General features: G+C 46.0%; 1 protein-coding gene across 6 annotated transcripts; it reads left to right on the top strand.

Annotated features, from left to right (window-relative positions):
• Positions 1 to 7,900: 7,900 nt before the first annotated feature.
• On the top strand, positions 7,901 to 23,175 carry SLC11A1 (solute carrier family 11 member 1). 6 transcript variants are annotated; one of them, XM_027873676.1, is made up of 15 exons: positions 7,905 to 8,090; positions 9,043 to 9,176; positions 11,412 to 11,562; positions 11,929 to 12,080; positions 13,302 to 13,408; positions 16,774 to 16,844; positions 17,279 to 17,346; positions 17,705 to 17,860; positions 18,570 to 18,728; positions 19,201 to 19,287; positions 19,589 to 19,708; positions 20,222 to 20,371; positions 20,597 to 20,670; positions 21,251 to 21,404; positions 21,894 to 23,175. In XM_027873676.1, exons 1-15 carry the CDS (start codon positions 8,066 to 8,068, stop codon positions 22,062 to 22,064), a joined length of 1,779 nt encoding a protein of 592 aa, XP_027729477.1. In that variant the 5' UTR covers positions 7,905 to 8,065; the 3' UTR covers positions 22,065 to 23,175. The 6 variants fall into 6 exon arrangements, with proteins under 6 accessions (XP_027729475.1, XP_027729479.1, XP_027729476.1 ...); XM_027873677.1 differs by having other exon boundaries at positions 7,907 to 8,090; positions 11,412 to 11,534; positions 11,961 to 12,080; XM_027873674.1 differs by having other exon boundaries at positions 7,901 to 8,090; positions 20,222 to 20,670.
• The last annotated feature ends 347 nt before the right edge of the window (positions 23,176 to 23,522 follow it).

The following is a 23,522-nucleotide window of genomic DNA, read 5'->3' as shown; positions in this document are numbered from 1 at the left end:
TCATGTTGAGTTTCTTGGGATTGTCCTTCCATTACCCTTTGAAACCACTCTGTAGCTACTCAAGAAATGGCAAACCACTCCAGTATCTTTGCCAAGAAAACCCCAAATGGGGTCAGGAAGAGTCAGACAACAATAGAAAGCGTACTCAGGCTTCTTTCCTCCTCTCTTTTATCAATATTCAATTAACATTAAGGGATGATTCCCTGGAAAGGAGAGGCAGAGAAGGAGTACATTAGGGAGTCCAGGTGTTATAAAAACATAAGAAATCAGTGGAAATTAATTTTGTTGAAAAATGCTCAATTAATATTGAATTCCTTTCTGTTTTGTTATGGCTAGAAATTCTTCTATCTCTTTAAAGAGGCCAGACCCCTTTTCCTCTGGAAAAACCTACTTTAAATTTGTTTTTAACATGGTCCTGATTTATTTACATTTAAATTAATTTTTAAAGTTTTACTGATGCCATTTGTTTTTTACACCCCAATCATTTCTGAAATACTGTCTTGCTGTCTTCCATTGAATCCTTCTTTCAAACAAAAAAGAAGATAAGCATAAACCAACATTGAATGTTGTCATCCCTCTAATGGGGATGGGATCTGAATCTCTAAAAGGAAAAGACCATGTCTTTGGGATCTGGACCCCAAAAAGGAAAAACCCTAGACTTTTTCCAGAGAAAATCTCTGGAGTTCACCTAAGGCTATAATCCTATCAACTGGACTTTCATTGTGGCTACACCCAATCTCCCAATTTTGTTACCTCCCAATTGCCCCCGGCCACTTCCCACTCTTAATCTTATCTAGACTCCATTCTCCCTTGGCAGTATGGTTCAGCTCCCTGGCTTCTGTTCACCCCAGTTTACTGGCCACTGCCATCCAGATCCTCCTTAGACCCCTCCTCTAGTCACCCCAAACTACTTGGCCACTCCTAGATCCCTCCCACAGTCTTTCTGTATATAAAGTCCATCTTGTCTTATAGAAATTAGATAGTGTCTACCTTCAAGGAATGTAATTTCTACACATATACATAACTATGTAAATTCTACACATATATGTAACTGCAAGTGAACATATATGTAACTATAAGCATAATAGTCCTTGTGGGCTACTCCTTAATTTGATACCCATAGTTACAGGTTAGGTCCCCAGAAGGTGACTGCTACCAGGGGTTCGAGGTTGTACGCTGTGGCCATCCTTCTAAAATTATAGTTCAGAAGCCCCCACTGGTATGCTTTCTTTTAACAGTCAGCTAGTAGACAAAATTAACTCCTATCAAAGGCATTCATTGATATGGCATATTGACAACAATAGTTGCAAAATGTTCCCCCCACACACCTAAAACCTGGTGTGCACCCTCCCACAAACAGACACAATGTCTGTGGGAAGAATGGTAGAAACTTAAAAGTACAATGGTACTGAGGCTCACAAAGGAAGCCAAGACAACCCATAACTTTAGGGCCTTTTTCTGTTATAGTATCGTAATTTAGATCTGAAAAGAATTTTAGAGGTTATCAAGTCCTGTCCCCTCAGTTTATAAATGAAAAAAGTTAAGGCACAGAGAGGTGAAGTGACTTGCCTAGAGCCACACAGCTAGAAAGTATCTGAGGCACATTTGAATTCAGATCTCTCTGACTCCAAGTCAAACACTGGGGGTATCTACTAGGTAGATTGTTATCTACTTCCCCTGTTCCTTGCAAGAAGCTATTTCCACTCATCATTTGATGGAGACTCATGTGCTGGAACTAGAAGAAGTCTCCCTAGTTCTGCTCCTACAAGCCCTTAACATTGAGGTTTGCCCTCCAAAAATGGGCATATTAAGATGTAGCCATTTTTTTCAACAACTCTTTGTGTTACATGGCTAAGTACCCTTAATGAGAGATCTCACCCTAACTTATGGTGAATATCCAGTACATTTCCCAAATCTTTATCCCCGTAGGTTAGGCCATAACCACACAATGGCCAGTTGTCCCCAAATCACCAAACCAGCCTGTGGTTCAGGGTTCCCCAGTTTGTTTTTTTAAAATTCTGACTTTAATTTTGAGGTTTTCTTGTCAGTCAAATGAGTGGTAAATGCAAATGGGACCAACTAGGTGGTAAAGTGGATAGATCATTAGGCCTGTAGTCAGGAAGAACTGAGTTCAAATCTGGCCTCAGACACTTTCAGGCTGTGTAACCTTGGGCAAGTCACTTAATTTCTGTTTGCCTCAGTTTCTTCATCTGTAAAATAGGGATAATAATAGCACCTACTTCACAGGGTTGTTGTGAGGCTCAAATTGAGATAACAGTTGTAAAGAGCTTTGCAGAGTGCCTGCATTCAGTAAGACCTAAATAAATATTAGCTATTAACAACAACAATAATAAAATAATAATAATAATAATGATGATGATGATGATGATGATGATGATAGAGAAAAGGGTACAGAGGCAACCTGGGGATATACCCATTGTCTCTGTGATCCCTACAGAAGCCTTCCTAACCTTTTCATATGTAAATGAGCACACTCAATGATCCATTCAAATCTCATCCTCTAGGGTGCAAATGCTACATATGTCATTGTTCCCTTAAACCTACACATCTGCTGAAGTCTGAAAAAGGCACTCATATCAGCTAATTTGAGAAGGGAGATATTGCCAAGCCTAGATGATGGGCATAGGATTTGGAAACCGCTCCCCCCAACTTTAACTTAGCCTCTGAACCCAGATCCCTGGCATTTGCCTGAGGCGTCACGCTCATCCCAGTACAATCCTTTCAAAGTTCGTTCTTTGTGGCCCCCCCACCCCAACCCTCCATTCTCTGTTACCTCTGACCCAGCCCAACCCTTCACTCTCAGTTACCTCTGGACCACCCCAGGCTATTTGCCACTTCTGAATCCCACCCAAATCTTCCCACAATATTTTTCCCTATAAAAATATCCATCTTATCCTCATCAAAGGCACAGACTCACTAGGAGTCTGGATGGCTTGTTTTGCTATTTGGACTGGAAAGCTTGAGTAGTCAAATTCTTTTGAGGCAGACCCATGACCTGTACCCTTGCATTTCAGGGTTCCCAGCACCCTTAGACTGCAACATAGAGACATTATTTTTCATTCATTTTTATAATTTTTTGCTGTTATTCACTAGCATTGCAACCACTGTATATTGTTGTTGTTTTGATGTTGTTGACCTCTGTTCACTGCAGTTCCAGATTTAGAGTCTGGGAAATGGGTTCAAATCCTGACTGCTACTTCTCACGTGTATGACTAAGCGCATCGCTTAATCCTTCTGGGCCTCAGTTTCTTCTGTAAAATGAGGGAGTGAGTGAGCTCTAAGATACCTTCAAAGTCTAAATCTCTTTCTATGAACTAGGCGATCCTAAGGTCCTCCAACTGTAGGTTCTATGAAATACAGTAAAAGTTCAATAGGGAAAGCCTGGGAAGCTAAGCATTCTGTCTAACTGTGTCCGTGGGAAAATGCATTCTGGGAGCCAAATAGGTGACTTACAGAAGAAGCACTTTTGGAGCACAGGTATTTGTAAGCTGGATAAAGCCTGTACAAGATATTAACCTGTCAATCAATATACATTTATTCATTCCTCTCTGTGTGAAAGGAACTGTGTCAGTTACTTTAGGGCTTGTAGGGAGAATGCAAAAAAGTAGAAGACATTTCCTCTCTATCCCATGGTCTCCTCTCCCAAGAGACCAAGACACTGATGGGGAAATTGTGTGCAAGTCTCACCGGAAGGAGACGATGACAGACAATCTCTTGACTAACGCCATTGCACAGAGACGTCGATGATGCTTCCTGCCCTCCTGCTTAATCTCCAAGTTCCTTCCTCCCACCAATCTCAGTCCCTGTGCCTCTCTAACCCCAGCAGCCCAACCTCCTCCTCCTCCTAAGAGAACTAATTCTCCCCACCCACCCAGCTCGGATCTACCCTTTGCTCCAGAGCCTTCTGCCCCAAGATGGAGAAAAGCCAAGTCTATTTCACTTTCCTCCTGCGGCTCCTACCCACCCCAGTTTGCACCATCCCAGAATAGTCTGCTGGTTCCTAGAACTGGGGAGTTAGAAATGGGGGGAATGTCCAGAGGTTTAGACATTAAATCTTAAAAGGAAGGAGAATGAGTCGACCCAAGAGTGGAGTAAGATAGGGTGGTGCCTAGACAGTTTTAAAAGATCATAAAAAGCTGGTTCTTTGCAAAGATTATGCAACATGGCTAATATGGAAATGTTTTGTATGACTGCACACATACAGTCTATATCTAATTGTGTTCCTTCTCAAGGAGTAGGGAGGGGAAAGAAGGAGAGAATTTGGAACTCAAAATTTAAAAAAATTAATGTTAAAGTTTTTTGTTTACATATAATTGAGAAAAAATTAAATATAAAGTGGTCACTGAAAAAAAAAAGCAGAAAATAAAATCAGCAAAATAGCAGATGAGCAAGGTGAAATCACATCAAAACCTGAAGAAATAATAAGAATAATCAGAACTTACCATACACAGTTATATGCCAACAAAAAAAATTAAATTAAGGAGTACTTTCAAAAATACTCAAACTAACAATATCCACTAGAAATCGTAGATAATCCAGTCTCAGAAGAGGGAATAGAGATAGCTATTAAGGAACTAACAAAGAAAAAAATTCCTGGCCTTGATTCACAAGCTAATTCTATCAGACTTTAAAAGAACAATTAATAAGGGGCAGGTAGGTGGCGAAGTGAATGGAGTATGGGCCCTGGAGTCAGGAGAATCTGAGTTCAAATTTGACCCCAGATACTTATCAGCTGTGTGACTCTGGACAAGTCACTCAACCCCAATTGCCTTTAAAACCAAAAATAAATAAATAAAAGAACAATTAATGGCAATACTATACAAATTATTGTAAAACAAAAAACTCCCTCGAAAAGCACCTTATCAGACTCCTTTTATGAGACAAATATAGTCCTAACACTTAAGCCAGGGAAGAATAAATCAAAGAAGGAAAACCATAGATCAGTATCATTCACGAATATCTATTCAATTTTAAAAATAAAATCCTATCAAACTACAGCAATGTCCAAAATATCATTCATCATTAACAAGTTTGATTTATACTAGAGGTGCAAAAATGACTTGACATTAGGAAAACAATGAACATAATTAACAGTTGATTTTATCTTGGCAAAGATGATATCACTTTTGCAACATCTCTTGAATCTCCCTTTCTCTCCTGTGACATTGGCCGTCACTCTGGTATGGATCCTCATCAATCATGTCTGGATTTTTACAGTAGCCTGCTGGTGGGTCAGCCTGCCTCAAGTCTCTTCCCATTCCAATCCATCCTCCATTCAGCCACCAAGGTGACTTTCCTAAAGGTCAGATCTGACATGTCACGCCCCACCCCCCCCGGCCGCCCCCACTCAATAAACTGCAGTGGTTCCCTATTGTCTCCAGGAAATACAAAATTCTCTTTCCCACTCAAGGTCCTTCGTAACTTATTCCTGACTCCCTCCTTTCCAGTCTTCTTTCATTCTCTGACCCATTCTCTTCCACCCAGTGACACTGGCATCCTTGTACTTCTCAAACAAGACACTCCATGTCCTAACTAGGGCCATTTTTTTTGTCTGTCACCCATACCTGGAATGCTCTCTGTTTATTGCCACCTCTCGTCTTCCTTCAAGTCCCAACTAAAATCCCACCTTCTACAGGAAGTCTTTCTCAATCCCTTAGTTCTAGTGTCCTTCCTCTGTTAATTATTTTTCTATTTATCTTGTATATAGCTCACTGTGTACATATTTGTTTGTGTGTTATCTCCCCAATTAGATTGTGAGCTCCTTGAGGGCAGGAACTTTTACCTTGCTTGTACCCCAGTACATTGTAGACGTTTAACAAATGCTTTTAATCACATTAAAAACAAAAAAAAATCTGACATCAGAGAATTATAGAATAGAATAGAGTTGGAAGGGATCTTAGATATTATCTAGTCCAGTCTACTCATTTGACAGATAAGGGAACTGAGGACCCAGAGGGGAAAGAATTTGTCCAAGGTCTCACAACTAATTAACAGTGTCAAAAGCAAAAATAGAAGTTTTATGTATTTTTTATAAACTCTAGATCCATTTTGCTGCCTCACTTCTTGTTATTTTAAGAAATCCCTCTCCCATCCTTACTCCCACCTCCATACACTTTTTCTAATAGAGAATTCCAAGTGGAGGAAAAAGAGGCAGAGGCAGATGGAAAATGAGCCAGTGCCTATTCTCTGAACCCTCTCTCCTGTACCCATGTCTTTACCCTCCTTCTCTTCCTGGTTTATAGACTTACTGGATATTAGCACTAGAAGAAATCACCTAGCTCTAGTCCCTTTTACAAGCAAGGAAACTGAGGCCCAGAGTGGTTGTGACTTACCCATGGTCACACAAAAAGTTGGTATTAGAATGGGAAAGAGGACCCAGGTTTTATTGGGTAGGGAGTCAGGAAACCTGGGTTCTCACCCTGACTGTGTCACAAATTTGCCTCATGACTAAGGTATTCATTACTTCCTTCCTTTTTAAGCCCTCAGTTTTCTCCTTTCCCAAATGGGAGGAAAGTGGGTGAGTCCCATGATCTTAAGTAGTTGCCACATGCAGGAAGTCTATCTTAAACCAGAACTAACTTGGGAAATGGAGGGAAAGGTGCTAAAAAGAGAGCAAAGCATTTTGGTCCTAGAGAACAAATGTTGAACCATATTCTCTTTCTCTTTGTGAAGATGATGGGGGAGGAGGCAGTAATATCACAAATGTGTCAGAAGGACTGGTTCTGCTGGGGGCTGGTTTTGTTTAATTGCTTTTATTATAGGCATGATGATATGCAGGTGTGGAGGAAAAGCGGCAGGCTTATATCCAGAAAGGACTGGTATTTTTTTTTTTTAAAAAGGCATCAATACAATTTTTAAAAAGAAAAAAAATTTAAGTTATTTGTTACAAGGGATGACTTGGTGGGCAAATGAGGAAAGGGGTATATTCAGAAATGAAAGTAATGTGGAAATAAAAAAGTAATACATTTTTAAGAGGAAGAGATGGGGAAAGGGAGAGGGGAATGAGAGAGAGGAAAGAAGGGAAAAGGAAGGAAGAAAGGAGAGAGAGAGAGAAAGAGAGAATACTATTGTACTATAAGAAATTATAAAGGGGACAGTTTCAGAGAAACCTGGGAATACTTGTATGAACTGATGCAGAGTTCAGTGAGCAGAACTAGAACAGTTTATATAACAGTAATGTAAAGACAAATAACTTTGAAAGACTTGAGAACTCTGATCAATGCAATGACCAGCCAAGATTCTAAGGGACCAATGATGAAGCTCTTGACAGGGATTATGAACTCAGAGTGCAGACTGAGACATATTTTTTGGACATGATCAAAGTGAGAATTTGTTTGGCTTGATTATGCATATTTGTTACAAACGTTCCCCCACCCCCACAAAGGGGAACTAGTGAAAGAGAGAGAATAGATTTTTGTTCACTGAACAAAATCAATTCAATTTAAAAAGGAAAATAGAAATGGAGAAAATAAAGGAAGAGAAAGAAAAGAAAAGAAGAAAAGAAAGGAAGTTAGAAAGAAAGAAGGAAAGGGAGGAAGGAGAGGCGAGAAAGAAGAAAGGAATAAAGAAAAAAAGAAAGAAAGAAAAGGAACATAACTTTGACAAAGGTGAAACAAGGTAGCCTCTGGTGACAAGCTGAAGGCCTAGGGGAAAAAAAACAACCCAACAACAGAGAAAATATGCACCTGCTACCCTAAATGCCCCTGTCAAGGTGCAATGGTATATTGTTTCAGAAATAGCTACTTACAGCTCTGGGACAAAGGTTGTAGTGGATGGAAGAGTGGGCTGAAAAACCAAATATGATTGACCACTCTGGTTTCCGCTCCAGGGGAAGTCACTTCTGCCTTCTTGTCGTTTCACAATAAGTGTGTGTATGTTCAGAGTGATGATGTAAAGAATTCGCGAGAGCCACCCAACTCTTGATCAGGGGGGGTACAAAGAGGAGATATGGGCATACAGGCACACACCACATCAGTTGCCTGTAGAGCCAAGGAGTTGGTTGACTGTGCCTGGGACCCAGACCCTACCTGACATAGAGAGGAAGATGCCAATTGCTTCCCTGGCCAATGGTGAGTGTCCTGCCATCATTGATCGGTCTTGAGAACCTCTGTCCCAGACCCATGCCCATGGGGGCATCATTTTCTGAAGGGACGGGGCTGGGGGAAGATAAGGAGCATGAAAGGATTTCTCTTGTTTCCTGGTGAATCTTACCTGAACCCCTTGCGCTTTGTGAATCTCTGGTCTAGGTTGTTGTTCAGTTGGGCCTGGTTCTTCATGACCCCGTGGACTATAGCACACCAAGCCCTTCTATCCTCCACTCTCTCCAAGTCTTCTGGTCCAACACCAATTTCTAAAAACAAGACTAGGGACTATGTCTTTGGAACTCAAAGGAATTCACTTTCTTTTCTGTTTTCTCCTATTCTCTTATGTAAACTAATAAACCCTAGAGGGAATAGGGTAAGAATTCTGTTTTATTCTTAACTGTCAGGATGGGGTGGGGGCACATTAGTCTCTGGCCTCAAGTCATTCTGGGGTCTCATCTCTCCCTTTATAGTTATACATCCCTCCTAATGCCCTCCCTGTTGAGGGGACTCCTCTGTGGTGCTGAATAGTGTATGTGGTACGTGGGGTGACAGGCACAAAGATTAAGGGGAAAAATTTTGAGTTTGAGGATCCAGAGCATTGGGAAGTCCCTGATCCCTCGTACATCATTCACCATGGGTACATAATGTCCCCTTACCAGTGGCTTTATCTATCCTAAGTGTGACCACATAACTAGCTGGGCAGTTCTATGCCTCAGTTTCTCCACTCTTTTAGGTAAAGAGGATCAGAAGAGGTGAGGTTATGTTTTTGTGTGGGGGAGGTCACTTGGGCACCTGGGGAGATATGTGTGTGGTGGGGAGGGGGGTGATGCTTCCAAAAACAGATGGAGGCAGGGAAGAAGATGGGATGGATGGGATGGAGGGGATAACTTTAAAATACTTTTCTGAATCATGGTAACTGTTCCCTGATCCCTCCCAGATAACAAGGACCCTAGGCATTCAAGTCAAAGAAGCTATGGCTCCATCAGCTCCCCATACACACCAGGGCTGCACCAAGAAATTCCGAAGTCAACCTACTTAAATGAGAAGATCCCAATTCCTGACACAAAACCAGTAGGTTCCTGGGAATCCTTGGGCATTGTGGTGGAGATAGCAGGGTAGGACTCACCATGTATCATGTAATTAAATGAACTCACTTAGGATCAAGTCATTTTTTACAATGTTCTGATCATGGCACATCTTCTGACCTGACACATAGTAGGTACTTAACACATGTTTATTGACTGACTGGCTATTATGATATACTAGCATCAAAGTTCCCAAATGAATTGAGAGAAGCTTTTCTCCTTCCAGTTTTGGAATCATAAAATGAGAATGGACCATAAAAATCATTTAGATCAGGGGTTCTTAATATTTTTTGGTTCCTTAGACCCCCTCTGACAGTCTGGTAAAGCCCATTATCCCTTCTCAGAATATGATTTTAAAATGCATGAGTAAAGACGGCAGGAGAGATTGAAGGAGGAAATAATTTCATGCCTCAGTTTTCCCTACTATTAGAAGCTGAGAAGATGAATTGCGTGGTGAAATCGGCCCCCGGAGCCGAGGGAGGTAGAATAAGGAAAAGGAGTGGAGGCATAGGGAGCCAGATAGGTATGGCATGGTGATTACCCCAAGCCTCAGTTTCCTCATTTGTAAAGTGGAGATCATCTACTTTTACTTCTTTCCTTTGAGGCGGCTAAGTAGTACAATAGAGAGGGCACAGTGTCTATGGTCAGGAAGACCTGAGTTCAAATCTGACCTCTGGCACTTATTAGTTGTATGAACCTGGGACAAGTCAACTAAACTTTGTCTGCCTCAGTTTCCTTAACTATAAAATGGAGATCACAACACCACCTACCTCCAGAGTTGTTGTGGGGATAACTTTTGTTAAGGGCTTAGCACAGTGAGTGTGCTAAATAGGAGATTAATAAATGTTTGTTCCCTTCCCTCATTTCCTGCCTTAAGGGGTAAAATGCAGATGATGATAATGACTGATGTTTCCAAAGCTAAGATTTACAAAGCACCTGACACAGATTATTCCCTTTGATCCTCACGACAGCTCTCTGAGGGCATATTTTATCAGTCCCATTTTACAACTGAGCAGATTGAGGCTCACAATCACATAGTTGGTGTCAAAGACAGAACCATGATCTGGGAGGCTCTTTCATTGCATAAAAATGCTTCATTTGTAAGGGAAGTGAAACATAAATTGTAAAGCAATACACAAATGTGAGCTGTTATTATTGTTAGTTTAGCAGGACAAGACGGGAAGGAAAAAAAAGGGGAAACCCTAGAGATGCCCATTTCCTCTTGTGTAAGATACAAGTAGCACTAGGGGTCAAGAAAATTTGCCTCGTTGGGACAGATGTGCTTTGTCAGGGAGTTTTGTTAACTCAGATGTGACGGGCAGAACAGGGACCATGTGATGAGATGAAGATGTCCCACCAGTGACTCAGCAAATCCTAAGTCCGATCTATTTTAATCTGAGAACTCCTTCCCCCCACCGGTTCCCAACCACATGCACAGTCACCCTAAAGCTCTCTCCAGGATGCAGCCGGACCAATGGATACTGACATCAGGAAGGACTTGTTAACTGGGGCATGTGTGAGATACAAGAATGGGTGATTCCATACCAATCCACACGCACTCATGAAATGCCTACTGTGTGCAGAGCACCTTATCAGGGACTGGGGGAGCCCTTGCCCTCATAGGACTAACAGTCTAGTAGGGGGAATAGAAGGAGGCAAGAACACTCCTTAAAGGAGTCCCACTATAAGACCTCTCACTGGAGGGGAAAAGGTGATGCTATGTAGTCAGTCAGTCAGTCAGACAGTCAACAAGTAATTATTAACCACTTGCTATGTGGACAGGTACTGTACTAAGCACTGGGGATACAAAGAAAGGCAAGGACTGTCCAGTCCCCTGTCCTCAAAGATCTTGGATTCTAGTGAATACGTTCTAATGGAGTCCAGAGACCTGCATCTGGATCTGGTCTCTGTGGGATGGCAGGTTGTTGATTTCACCTCTCTTGACAGTAGCTTCCTCATCTGTAAAATGATAGAGGTAGAATAAGTGATGACTTTGATAGACAATCTGTAAGGTCTGTCTTTGAGACCCCTTGCTATTCTTTCTGGAAGTGGGGTGATGGATGGCCTGACTTGTAGAAGGGGCCCAGCTAGGTGGAAGAGAACTCTAGGACTGGCTTCTGCTGACTGGAACCTACCTTAGTTAGGAGAGCAGGGGTAGAGAAGCAGATAGGGTTGAGGGTGGAGGGAAGAAGGATTTATTATCTCATTCCTTATCCCTTAGGGGAGATTTAGCTTCCGGAAGCTGTGGGCCTTCACAGGACCAGGATTCCTCATGAGCATAGCTTTTCTGGATCCTGGAAATATTGAATCTGACCTGCAAGCTGGAGCCGCCGCCGGATTTAAAGTGAATGAAGGAATAGGTGTCAATCTGAGTGGGTCGAGACTCCCCCCAAGTCTCAACCGAGCCCCCATACTTGACACTCCTCTTCCATCCCCACCCCAGGCCTTTCCCTCTCCCAGGCATAGCATCTACCCTCAAGAAGAGGCCCCTGGGGCATTTTCCTGTTTTTCCCAGCAATCCAGTGGCTATAAAGCCCAGGTTACCCAAAGCTATAATCACATGGTCGGTCTGGGCCTGTGGCTTGAATTAGAGAAGAGGTCTCTCCCTTCCATTCCCTGAACCCCAAGGACAGCAGGAAGGGGAACAAGTTCTCGGTCAAGGGGCCCAGCCAATTTGTCAGGGTGGGGCAGTGTGCCATGGTTGGGGCAGGGGGGGAAGGGAGTGGTTTCCCTGTTAGCTGAGATTTCTCTCTTGCTGTGTTCTCCTCAGCTGCTGTGGGTGCTGTTCTGGGCCACTGTACTGGGCTTACTATGCCAGCGCCTGGCTGCCCGTCTTGGGGTGGTGACCGGCAAGGACCTGGCAGAGATCTGCCACCTGTATTACCCCAAGGTGAGGAGAGAATGGGGAGGAACCTGGAATGTTAGTATTCAACTAGGTCATCTTCATTTTATTTTTTATTTTTTTTTTTTTTAGGCAATTGGGGTTAAGTGACTTGCCCAGGATTACACAGCTAGTAAGTGTCAATGGTTTGGTCTGAGGCTGGATTTGAATTCAGGTTCTCCTGACTCCAGGGCCGGTGCTCTATCTACTGCACCACCTAGCTGCCCCTTTGCCATCTTCATTTTAAAGATGTTTATGTGCAGCTAAGTGTTGCCATGTTGGACTTGGAGTGAGTTTAAATCCTGCCTCAGTCACATGCTAGCTATCTGACCTCGGTAAAATCACTTAACTTTTCCTAGACAAAGTTTCCTCATCTGCAAAATGGGGATAATGGTAGTCCTTATCTTACAGCATTAAGTAGTATATAAATGTTAGTTATTAAATGAGGAAACTGAATATCAAGGATGGAAAGTGACTATCCCAGAACAGATGGGGGCCAAGCCATGCCTGGTTGAGGGATGGGAGGGTGGGAAAAAGTATAAGTTGTAAGTAGAATAAGGAAGCAGGATCATAGCTGTCTTGGCCAGGAAGATCGTGTTCTATGACAAAGCTGTGCTTAGGGGTGCATAATCCTGCATCCCATATTATGATATTTCCCAGACTATCTACGTCCCCCTTTTCATGACTCTGCACACACACTGCTTCTCCTGTCCCGCCATCCCCAGTGCCTCTCTTCCTCCATGCCCCCTACATGTCCTGGTGTTATATCACTTCATTTCTCCTATGAGAGGAAATTAGCAAACAAGCTCATTCACACTAGGCTGTTAGAGGCTTACTGGATTCGATCTTAGCTACATTTTAAAAGCAGAGAGGAGGAGAGAACAATGTATATCCCAAAGAGATGAATTACTAATAGTGGAATTTCAGGGAATGAGAATGGTCCTCCAGTCCCCTTTCAGTCATGCCCAATAGCCCCTCCTGCCATCTTGGGCCAAAGATAAGTCCTGAATTCCCCTGAAGCCAGAAACACCTGAAGGAATACACCTAGGGAAGAGTCTATTTGAACACTTCCTCTCCAAACCCCTACTCACATCACCTTCTATCTGCAAGATGCTCCCAGAAATAGGGGGAGAAAAGGAGAAACAGATCCCCAGAGCTCAAAAAGGAAGGAGAGTAATGGAGGGGACCTACCCAGGTGGGAGAGCCCCTCTGAGTCCTCTTTCCCCTCAGGTGCCCCGGGTCCTGCTCTGGCTGGTCATGGAAATCGCAATCATTGGTTCGGATATGCAGGAGGTCATTGGCACAGCCATCGCCTTCAGCTTGCTCTCTGCTAGGAGGTAGTGACCCTAACATGTATGATTAATATCAGAGCTTGGTGTGGTAGAAAGAACTGAACTCTCAGAATCAGAAAAGACTTGGGTTTCACTCTGCTCTCTGATACTCATTCAGTAAGCAACACTGCATAAGTCACTTTCCTTCTCTGATCCTCAATAAAATGGAGGTAATAAGGTAATTGCACTGCCTAGCCCACAAAAACTGTCCTGAGTAGAAAGCTCATAGTAGAATGTAAACTCCTTGAAGGCAGATACTGTCTTTATTGCATTTGATCCCCAGCTTAGCCTGGTAAGTACTTAATAATTGTTTTACATACCTGTTTATCCATCCATCCATCCATCCATCTATCTGTCCACCCTCTCTCTATACATCTATCCATCTACCATCTATACAGCACCTATCTACCTACCCATCTATCCATTCATCTACCATCTCTTCATCTACCTACTCATCTATCCACTCACCCATCATCTACCTATCATCCGTCCATCCACCCACCATCTATCTACCCATCCACCATCTATCTATATATTTACCTACCCATGTAGCCTTCCACCATCATCTAACAACCCACCGTATCTATCTATCCATCCATCCATCATATATCTATAATTTTAGTGGATTATAGAAATTTGCATTATTTTTTTCTTTTTTTTTTAGTGAGGCAATTGGGGTTAAGTGACTAGCCCAGAGTCACACAGCTAGGAAGTATGATGTGTCTGAGGCCGGATTTGAACTCAGGTCCTCCTGACGCCAGGGCCGGTGCTCTATCCACTGCACCACCTAGCTGCCCCTACATTATTATTTTCTGAAAAATGTTAGTTCAGCCCTACCTTCAACCCATCACCTGAAGGTAGATAGCCTACCACTTCAGCAGGGCCTTGAATGCAAGGCAATGATTCCTTCCTTCCCCAAGCCCAACCACCCTGTAAGCAGGGTGCATCAGCAGCTAGGTGCCAGGAGTCGGGGCAGGCCTCTAACATGCATTGAAAAAATGCACAACTTTTAAAAAATATACCAGCAGTGGTTTGGCGGGATGTATATAAGCTAGAAAGAGAAATGAAAGTGCTGGTAATAACTATAAGTTTATAATTGTAGAATGATAGGATTGAAAACCAGAATGGGCCTCAAGGATGATCTTTACAGGTGAGGAACCTGAGGCCCAGAGGTTAGTTAAATGACTTGTCCAAAGATTCAAACCCAGATCCACTGACTCAAGGTTCATTCCGCTATAGTTCCGTCACATAAGACTTTAATTATTTCTCTAAGCTTTCTTATCTCATTTGACCTTTTTACAACTTGGTGAGAGTGGGTAGGTGTTATTATCTTTATTTGACAAATGAGCAAACAGGCATAGGAAGGTTAAGTGAATTGACACCCTAACCACCCAACTCCTCAGCCTTAACTCCCATAACGTCCTCCTGCATTCCACCTCAGTGATGCAGGAAGGTCATGTCCTGAATCTCCCCATCATCCTTGGGTTCTACTTCTACCAATAAAGACGTTGAAATTCCTTGATCTGATCATAACCTCCTATCACCTGCTCTTTCCCTGTGCCTTTCTCCTCCTCCTAACCCCATTTCTTGCCCTCACCATGATCTCAAACCCCTCTATTTCTCTGTATTCTCACAGCTATCATCCCTGCTCAGATGTTACTTTCCTCCCTTCCCCATCTCAGCCTTAGGGCTAACCAGCTTGACTCTATACTGTCTTCTTCTCTCAAATCTCTTGCCCACTGGGTTCATGCCTTTCCAAACTCTGATCCTGCCTTATTCCCCATCCAACGTCTTTGCTCCCATTGATGTGGCTCTGTCTAGGGGAAGTCAGTCAACCAGACTGACTGGGTGCCATATGAATTAACATAGTCTAATCTCTTTTTTAGGGTTTGTTTGTGGTTTTTTGGTTTTTACTTTTTTTGGTGAGGCAATTGGTGTTAAGTGACTTGCCCAGGGTCACACAGCTAGGAACTGTTACGTGTCTGAGGTCGGATTTGAACTCAGGTCCTCCTGACTCCAAGGCTGGAGCTCTATCCACCACGCCACCTAGCTGCCCCAACATCATCTAATCTCAACTGGGCACTCCCTGCAGATAGAATAGTGAGAAATGTTCTAGCTTTTCTTAAGCGCTTAAAATCAGAGACTACATCTGGGCATACAAAGAAAGGCAGAAAATGCAGTTCCTACTTTCAAGGAGCTTCTACTCTAATGTAAGACACAGAGGCTTCAACAGTCTAAAGAGGAGAAGTGCTACCTATGGCCTTTAGATAGATAGAGCATTTATCAAGTGCTTGCTGCATGCAAAGTATTGTGCTAAGTGCTGGGAACAGAAATACAAGCAAGATAGTATCTGCTTGTTACCTCAAGGTTACCTTCTACTCAGAGAAAACAATACAGAGGGCACCTGGAAAGGGTAGGTAGGGATGCTCAAGGTGGAGAGAGAGGGGGGAGGGTTAGGGGTGTGGAAGCCTGGTTTGGGGCATGATAAGGCAAAGCTCACCTATCAAAGTCCAGCATCCCAAGGGCAGAGGGTGAGGTCCAAGCGGGAGAGCAGTGGCCAGAGGGGACCAATTTGGTGGGGAGGCAGAAGCTGGTCCTTCTCCTCCTTAATTGAGGCTCTAATCCACTTCTCATAGAGATTGTTCCTAACCTTCTTTCCTCTCTTCAGACCTCCCTCTTCCCCCTCAGATCTCCCCCTCCCTCAGCCCTTTCAACTGAGAACTTCACTTCATACTTTATTGAAAAAATACAAGCCATTGTCTGTGAGCCCCCCCCTTCTCTGAAGTTCAATCTGACATCACTCCTCAATCCTCCTTCTTGACTCTAGCCCCTGATGGAAAAATGTAGTCCCTCTTCTTGTCACGGCAAACCTATCTGCTTGTATGTGCCTCGGATCTCATCTTCTCCTGTCTCCTCTAGCGGACTGTCTCCATTCATTCTCCACTCCCTTCTTTAATCTTCAACCTTTCCTTATCTGCTGGTTCCTTTCCTGCTGCCTACAAACATGGATGCTCTTCAAGGGCAGACACAATTTCATTTTTTCTTGTCATATTTCCAATGCCTGACACAGAAGGTGCTTAATAAATGCCTGCTGAGTGATTGAGTGATCCAAGCTTTCCAGCTAGATGATGGTGGAATGGGGACTCCAGGCTGTGCCCCTCTCTCTTCTGACTCTGTATTTCTTTGAGGAATTTTTCTTGTCCTCTAGCATGTACACATATTCCCCGATTGGCCTTCCCATGCTGACCCCTATCTCCTGCCCCATGGGTCCTTGGGAAGCTCAGGGGCCCACATTCTCCAGTTCTAAGGGAGACTGGGCCCCATATCTGGGCCAGGACTCAGTCCTGCAACTGATGCTCATCTGGTTGCAGGATTCCCCTCTGGGGCGGTGTGCTCATCACCATTGTCGATTCGCTGTCCTTCCTTTTCCTGGATAATTATGGTGAGTTCTTGGAGAGGACACCAGAGGCCAGCTGAAACTATCAGAGGAGGCCAAGATCTCTCCGGTCCAAGTAGCTGGAGGAGAGGGGGGCAAGTGACACATTTCCCCGGGTAACAGATCTTAGATTTATTTGCCATTTCTGAGGCTTTTTTAAAAAATGTTCTAGATACCCTCTGTGTGAGATGTGCCCGATAACATTCTGTGATACTATGAGTCTATGATTTAAATTGCAAAGCCAACACTCTAGGAGAAAACCCTATCTGAAAGTTCCCTACAGGAAGGGTGGGAGACACAGGACCAGGAAAGCTGTGAAGCCCAGTCTCCCAGAATCCTCGAAGTGTGAGGAACCCCTCTCAGTCTAGGCAGGGAAAGGAGATGTCCCAGACTGGGATGATGTCTTCAACGCATCTATCTCCCCACCTTCTTTCCCCAAGGGCTGCGGAAGTTGGAAGCCTTCTTTGGGTTCCTCATCACCATCATGGCTCTGACCTTTGGCTATGAGGTGAGACACTGAAAGCATGCCAGCCTCCCTCATCACCTCTGAAGGACAAGTCTACAATTTCCCACCTCCCCACCTTCTCGGTCTAAGTCCTCGGAAGAGCATGAGAGAGTAAAAAGAGTACTAGAATTAGACATAAAGGACCCGAGCTCAAATCCTGGGTCTGGAACTTACAAACTATGACTCAGATACAAATCACTTTCCCTCTGGGGCTCATTTCCTCCTCCATAAAAGGATGGCCAGATGAGGTCCCTTCCAATTCTCAATCTGAGCTACTCTGGGTGGGGAGGGGTGGGCACCACTTTGGAGCTGGGGGTGGGACTCATGGTGACGTGGCTCCTTTTCCTTCCCCCCACTTCAGTACGTGGTGGTGAAGCCAGACCAGGGGGCACTGCTCAAAGGACTCTTTCTGCCCTCCTGCTCAGGCTGTGGCCAGCCCGAGCTCCTGCAGGCAGTAGGCATCGTGGGAGCTATCATCATGCCCCACAACATCTACTTACACTCTGCTCTGGTCAAGGTGAGAGAGGAGGGAAGAAGGGAAAGAAAGGAAAAGTGGGAGGGGAGGACGTGACCATGGGAAAAGCTGGGAACCTTTCTTTGAGCCACAGTCCTCTGACCCCATCCCTGGCTTTGTCCTGTCCCTACATCTCTGACTCCTCCATCCTTGCCCCTCCATCCCTGGTCTTTGGGAACGATGGATCCCTCTGGACTGTTCCCACATTTCTGACTCTTCCATCCCTGACCTTATACTGTCCCCACATCTCTGACTCCCACATTCCTGCTCCTCCATCCCTGGTCTTATACTGTCCCCACATTCCTGACTCTTCCATCCCTGGCCTCATCCTTTCCCTACATCTCTGACTCCTCCATCCCTGGTCTTACACTGTCCCTACATCTCTGACTCCTCCATCCCTGCTCCTCCATCCCTAGTCTGATACTGTCCCCATATTCCTGACTCTTCCATCCCTGGCCTCATTCTTTCCCTACATCTCTGACTCCTCCATCCCTGCTCCTCCATCCCTGGTCTCATACTGTCCCTCCATCTCTCACTCCTCCATTCCTGCACCCAAACCTTTAGTCCTCTCCCTTCAGTATGTAAGGATAGATCAATGCCTTGGAATTTCTAAATGGAGACTGGATTAAAGAACTAGGAGGATCCAACTCCAAGATTCTCTGAGGAGAGTCCTCCCTCCCTCCCTGAAAGCCCTCCCTGTCCTATCCCCCAGTCCAGAGAAATTGATCGTTCCCGAAGACAGGAAGTCCGAGAAGCCAACATGTATTTCCTGATAGAGGCTTCCATCGCTCTGTTTGTCTCCTTCCTCATCAACCTGTTTGTCATGGCGGTCTTTGGCCAGGCCTTCTACCAACATACCAACCAGACTGTGGTGAGAAATCCAGGGACCCTCATCGCATATCCACTCTCTGGCCTTGGGGACTCACTGGGTTTCCATGGGGTCCTTTACCCTTGAACCCCCTTCCCGTTCTCAGGATTCTGACTCTGAGCTGCTACCCCTCCCTCCCTGCACTCACCTTGGTTTGGGTTTGGCATCTGTCTCTCCATCAATTCTCATTCAACAAATAGTATTAAGCACCTTCCACCAGATTTAAAATGGCCATCCTTGTCCTAAAGCCTTGAGTCTGCCCAGCACACAGGAAAGAGCACTTGGACTAAGGAACAGAAAAGTTTGGTTCTTGTCCAGACTCAGACACTAACAAGCTATCTGACCTTGGACAAGCCCCTTCCCCTCACTAGTTTCCTCCCCTCTACAATAAGGGAGTTAGACCAGGTGACCCCTGAAGACCCAGCTCTGGTGTTCTGGGGTAACGCTTTCTCTGCCCTTGTCTTCATACCCACAGCATGATATTTGTGCCAATGGGAGTCTCTCTTCTTACACCTCATTTCTCAAGGATAACCAGACTGTGACTGCAGACATTTACCAGGGGGTGAGCCGGACGAAGGGGCCTGGAGCCCAGGGACCCTCTTCCCATTCCCTCAGCCTGAGTTCCCCAAGACTAGGCAGGAACCTTCTGGCTTGAGTGGGCAGCTGTTAGACTCTGAAGGGGGCGGCGTGGGGAAGGGGACCTATTCGAGACCTGCCTGGACCAGCCTTTAAACATCAGTGATATTCTGCTCAAGGGTGGGACCCCTGGTTGCCCAGCTATGTTCCAGCTCACTGGAATGGCCCTGAGGAGGGCACCACTCAGGCTGGACAGCTCATTTCCCCAACAGCCCCTTCTTCTTTAGGGTGTGATTCTCGGCTGCTTCTTCGGCCCTGTGGTCCTCTATATCTGGGCTGTGGGCATCCTGGCAGCCGGCCAGAGCTCCACCATGACAGGCACCTATGCTGGGCAGTTTGTGATGGAGGTACGTGAGCTCCCAAGGAGGAAATAGGGGCCCATTAGGGGTGGGCACAGACAGGGAGTAGAGAGGTTTGTGGGAGGATGACAGGGTTAGGATCTCAACTACTAGGAGCCTAGAGGGAGTCGATACCTGCCTTCCTTCCTCACCATTTGGCAAAAAGAAGAGTAGGTGATACTCTGGGGTGCTCTTTCATCTGGAGGCCAGGCTGGTCCCTTCTGGAATTCCCTTCACCTACTTCTCTACCTCCTTGGCTAAGGCTCCCCTCCCATAGAAAGCCAGAGAACATCAGAGCTGGAAGAACCTTAGAGAGCATCTAGGTTCTTGTTCAAAACCTTTTATTTTATTGGTGAGGAAAATAAGGAATCAAAGAAAGACTCCGACTTCCCTCTACTTCACACAAGAGGAAACTGAGGGGCCCGGTTAGGAATGGAAACCAATGCCCTGGGTCCAGATTGCAGGGTTTCCTCTAGTCGCCCTCGAGGTCCCAGACGTCCATCTTCCCTCCTGGCCTCCCAGGGCTTCCTGAAGCTCCGCTGGTCCCGATTTGCTAGGGTCCTCTTCACCCGCTCCTGTGCTATCCTCCCCACCATCATGGTGGCCATCTTCAGGGATATACAAGACTTGTCTGGTTTGAATGACTTGTTAAATGTGCTTCAGAGCCTGCTGGTAAGAGAGCTCACCTGCTCATGGAGGGGCTCCTTGCCCAGGGGCGGGGGGCTATACCCTTCTGCCTTCTTGTCTCCATCTGCCCTCCCCTGCCACCCTACCTTGCTGGACAGGCCAGCCAACAGCCTAAGGCCAGACCAAGGCTCACTCCCAGAATCCTCAGCCTCCCCCCACTTCATGCCCTTCCACCCCCCAATATTTACCCATCTCTCATCTCTCCCTCAGCTCCCCTTTGCTGTGTTTCCCATCCTCACCTTCACCAGTATGCCCGCCATTATGCAGGAGTTCACCAATGGCTTGTAAGTGCCCTCAGGACTCTTATAATAGTAGTAGTAGTAAGAATAGCAATAGTAGTACTAGTAATAATAATAATAATAACTAGCATTTACATAGCACCGTAAGGTTTACAAAGCACTTTACATGTCACCTCACTTGATCATAAGCTCAGGGAGGTAGGTGCTAGTATTATCCCCATTTTACAGATGAGGAAACTAAAACTGAGAGGTCACCCAGGGTCACAAAGCTCCTAAGTGTCTTCCTAAATCTAGGTGCATTACTTTACCCACTGCTGGCTCTGCTATATTACCAGGTGCTCCTCTCCATCTCCATCTCCTCCTCCCCGCCCCAGATTTGGAGACTACACATACCTCCCCAGCACAAGAAATATCAGACAAAAGGGAAAGCCTGGCCAGAGGTCCTTCTTTCTCTCACTTGGGCCAGGCCCTTGGGGGAGCAGGGGGTGGAGAGAAGAGGGAGGGTGGAATAGGTCTGTTCTGGCCATCCCAAGCAGGACAATGGGGCTGGGGAGGAGAGGTGAGGAGCCAGATCTAACTTTATTCTGGGACCCTGAAAAGGATCTCTCCCATATCTCTTCTCCAGGATATGCAAAATCATCACATTCCTCATCATGGGTCTGGTCTGTACCATCAATGCCTACTTCATAATCAGTTACCTGGAGGGGCTACCGCATCCTGGATACTATGGGCTGGTAGCTCTGCTGGCTGTGGTCTACCTCGCTCTCTTCTTCTACCTGGTGAAGTGGGAAGGGGCAGCCTGGGAGGTTTGGAGGGGAGCGGAGATCTGAAGGGCTGAGAAGGAAAGGGGCTGAGGGAGGGTGAGAAATGAAGGCCTCAGCACACTGAGGCTCCAGGAACAGGGATTTAGAGTGCTCTCTTCAGGGATGGGAAAGGCCAGGAAAGCAGATGCCGGTGTTCCCAGACAGGCATTTATTAAACACCTACTATGTACCAGGGGCTGTGCTAAGTACTCCGGGTACAAAAAAAGGCCAAGAATAATCCCTGTTCTCTAGGAGCTCACAGTCTAAGGGCCAATGGGGACAAACAGGCAAACTGCTCTGTGCAAACAAGATAAACACAAGATAAATTGGAAATTATCTCACAAGGGACTGGGTGGGGGGAGGGGGAGTACTAGGAAAGTACCGGGCAGGTAAGGGGGACACCAGACTGGGAAGTGCAGTCTGCCTCCCAATTCTGATTTCCCTCGTGCCTCTTCCCAAACCTAGATGTGGACCTGCTGCGTTGCCCACGGGGCTGCTGCTCTGATGCACAGTTCTCACCAGCATTTCCTCTACGGACTCCCACAAGAAGAGCACGAGGGGAGTCCCACCAGCTCAGACCCTAGCCCCCGGGGCCAGGGTAGGGCAGAGGAAGGAGGGGGAGTCCCACCTGCCTAACTGCTGGAAAACTCGGCTTAAGGCCCCTCACTTAAGGCTAGGATTAACCAGAGGGTCAAGTCGTAAGAGTGGTCCCAGGTCCAGGGACCCCTTCGCTCTTGAACTTCGGGACACTGAGTGAATAGGGGATGGGGGAGCGCGAATAAACTACTGATAACGGGAGAGAGGAAGACAGGAACGAAAACTAAACCAGGAATCCCTCAAACTCTCGGATTACTGGGGTCCTTGACTTCTTGCCCAATCTCAGGAGAGGCCTGGGATCCGGGGTCGCCCCCTCTTCCCCACCAGCTCTGTACCCATTTTCCTGGCGGGAACACAGTTACGGTTCACTCCCCAGTCGGGAGCCCTTGCCTTCCGGGCCCGACTCATTTGTCATCTCCCCGGGGAAGGCCAGGCGTCCGCAAATCCCACGCCTCAGTCATTAGAGGCGACCCACAAGTCCCTCAAGGGGCAGAAAAGTCCCCAACTTGGGGCACCCCCCCAAGGAGCCACAGCGAGATCAGTAGGGTCTCGGGGCGCTCTCAGCTCCGGCTGGGGAGAGTGAGTGCCCTCGCCTCTCATTCTACAGAACGTGGGAGGCCGGGGGAAGCCCCAGGGATTGGCTGGGGCTCCCCCTCCCTTCCCTACGCCCAGCGCCGAAGCGGCTCTTTACCGACGGTCCCTGAGCGGTTTCAAGGCTCCCCCAGCTCCCTCCTCCTTCTCTGCCTCCCGCCTCCACTCGCTGAAGTCTGGAGAACGGGCCCAGGGTGGGAAGGGGGAACATGGATTGGGGGTGCTGCGTTCCAGGGCCCGAAGCTTCCTGTAGATTGGGGTGCATGTGAAATAGGGGCGCCCGGGTCGCCCGTCTTCCAAGAACCCCCTAGTCCGGCTGTCCGGACCCGCTTCAGGGCTGGGGCGCTTGTTTTTGAGAAGAATTTCCTCTTTCTTAAAAGGGCGACGGCTTAGGTGGGGCCCTCAGTGTTGGCGAGATGGGGCGTGGTGTAGGAAGAGGAGGGGAAGGAAAGGGCGGGGAGTGGTGGAGAAGGGTGGGGAGGGGACCCACCCAAATAGCCTGGGTGGATTTACTGCCCTTCCACCTCGTCTCTCTTTCCCTAATAAACCTATGCCACACTTCCCGTTTGTGTGAAGTTTTTTGCACCTACCAATCAGTTAATCGAAATTTATCTCCCTGCTTTCCCGGACGAATTAGATCAAAAGTACTTAAGTGAAAGAGTTAGGATCCCAAACCTGGTTCCTTTGATGCTCATTCTTTTATTCAAGCCAGGACAGTCCCTAACCGAGCTATACAGTGGAGCCTTGAGTCAGTAAAGACAGGAGTTCAAATCCGACCTCAATAATCTCTACCGGCCTTAGGTTGTTCTAAGAACCAAATGACACTCTATTTGTAAAGTGGCAAGTGTAAAGTGGTAGGCGCTGTGTAAGTGTTCATTTCCCGTCCTTCCCTCGAATTTGCCCCTT

This window comes from Vombatus ursinus, unplaced genomic scaffold, assembly GCF_900497805.2.
Source record: "Vombatus ursinus unplaced genomic scaffold, bare-nosed wombat genome assembly UNPS02014802.1, whole genome shotgun sequence".
Classification (NCBI taxonomy): domain Eukaryota; kingdom Metazoa; phylum Chordata; class Mammalia; order Diprotodontia; family Vombatidae; genus Vombatus; species Vombatus ursinus.
The sequence above is the reverse complement of the archived record's forward strand: the minus strand, read 5'-3'. Positions and strand labels throughout refer to the sequence as shown.

What these genes read in the sequence shown, in the direction of transcription:
- SLC11A1 (XM_027873674.1), top strand. Translation starts at nt 8,066, where the DNA reads ATGCCAATTGCTTCCCTGGCCAATG. An exon ending in CAATTCCTGACACAAAACCA is followed by an intron (nt 9,177 to 11,411) that starts GTAGGTTCCTGG and finishes CTTATCCCTTAG; the next exon opens with GGGAGATTTAGCTTCCGGAA. An exon ending in TACACTCTGCTCTGGTCAAG is followed by an intron (nt 17,861 to 18,569) that starts GTGAGAGAGGAG and finishes CCTATCCCCCAG; the next exon opens with TCCAGAGAAATTGATCGTTC.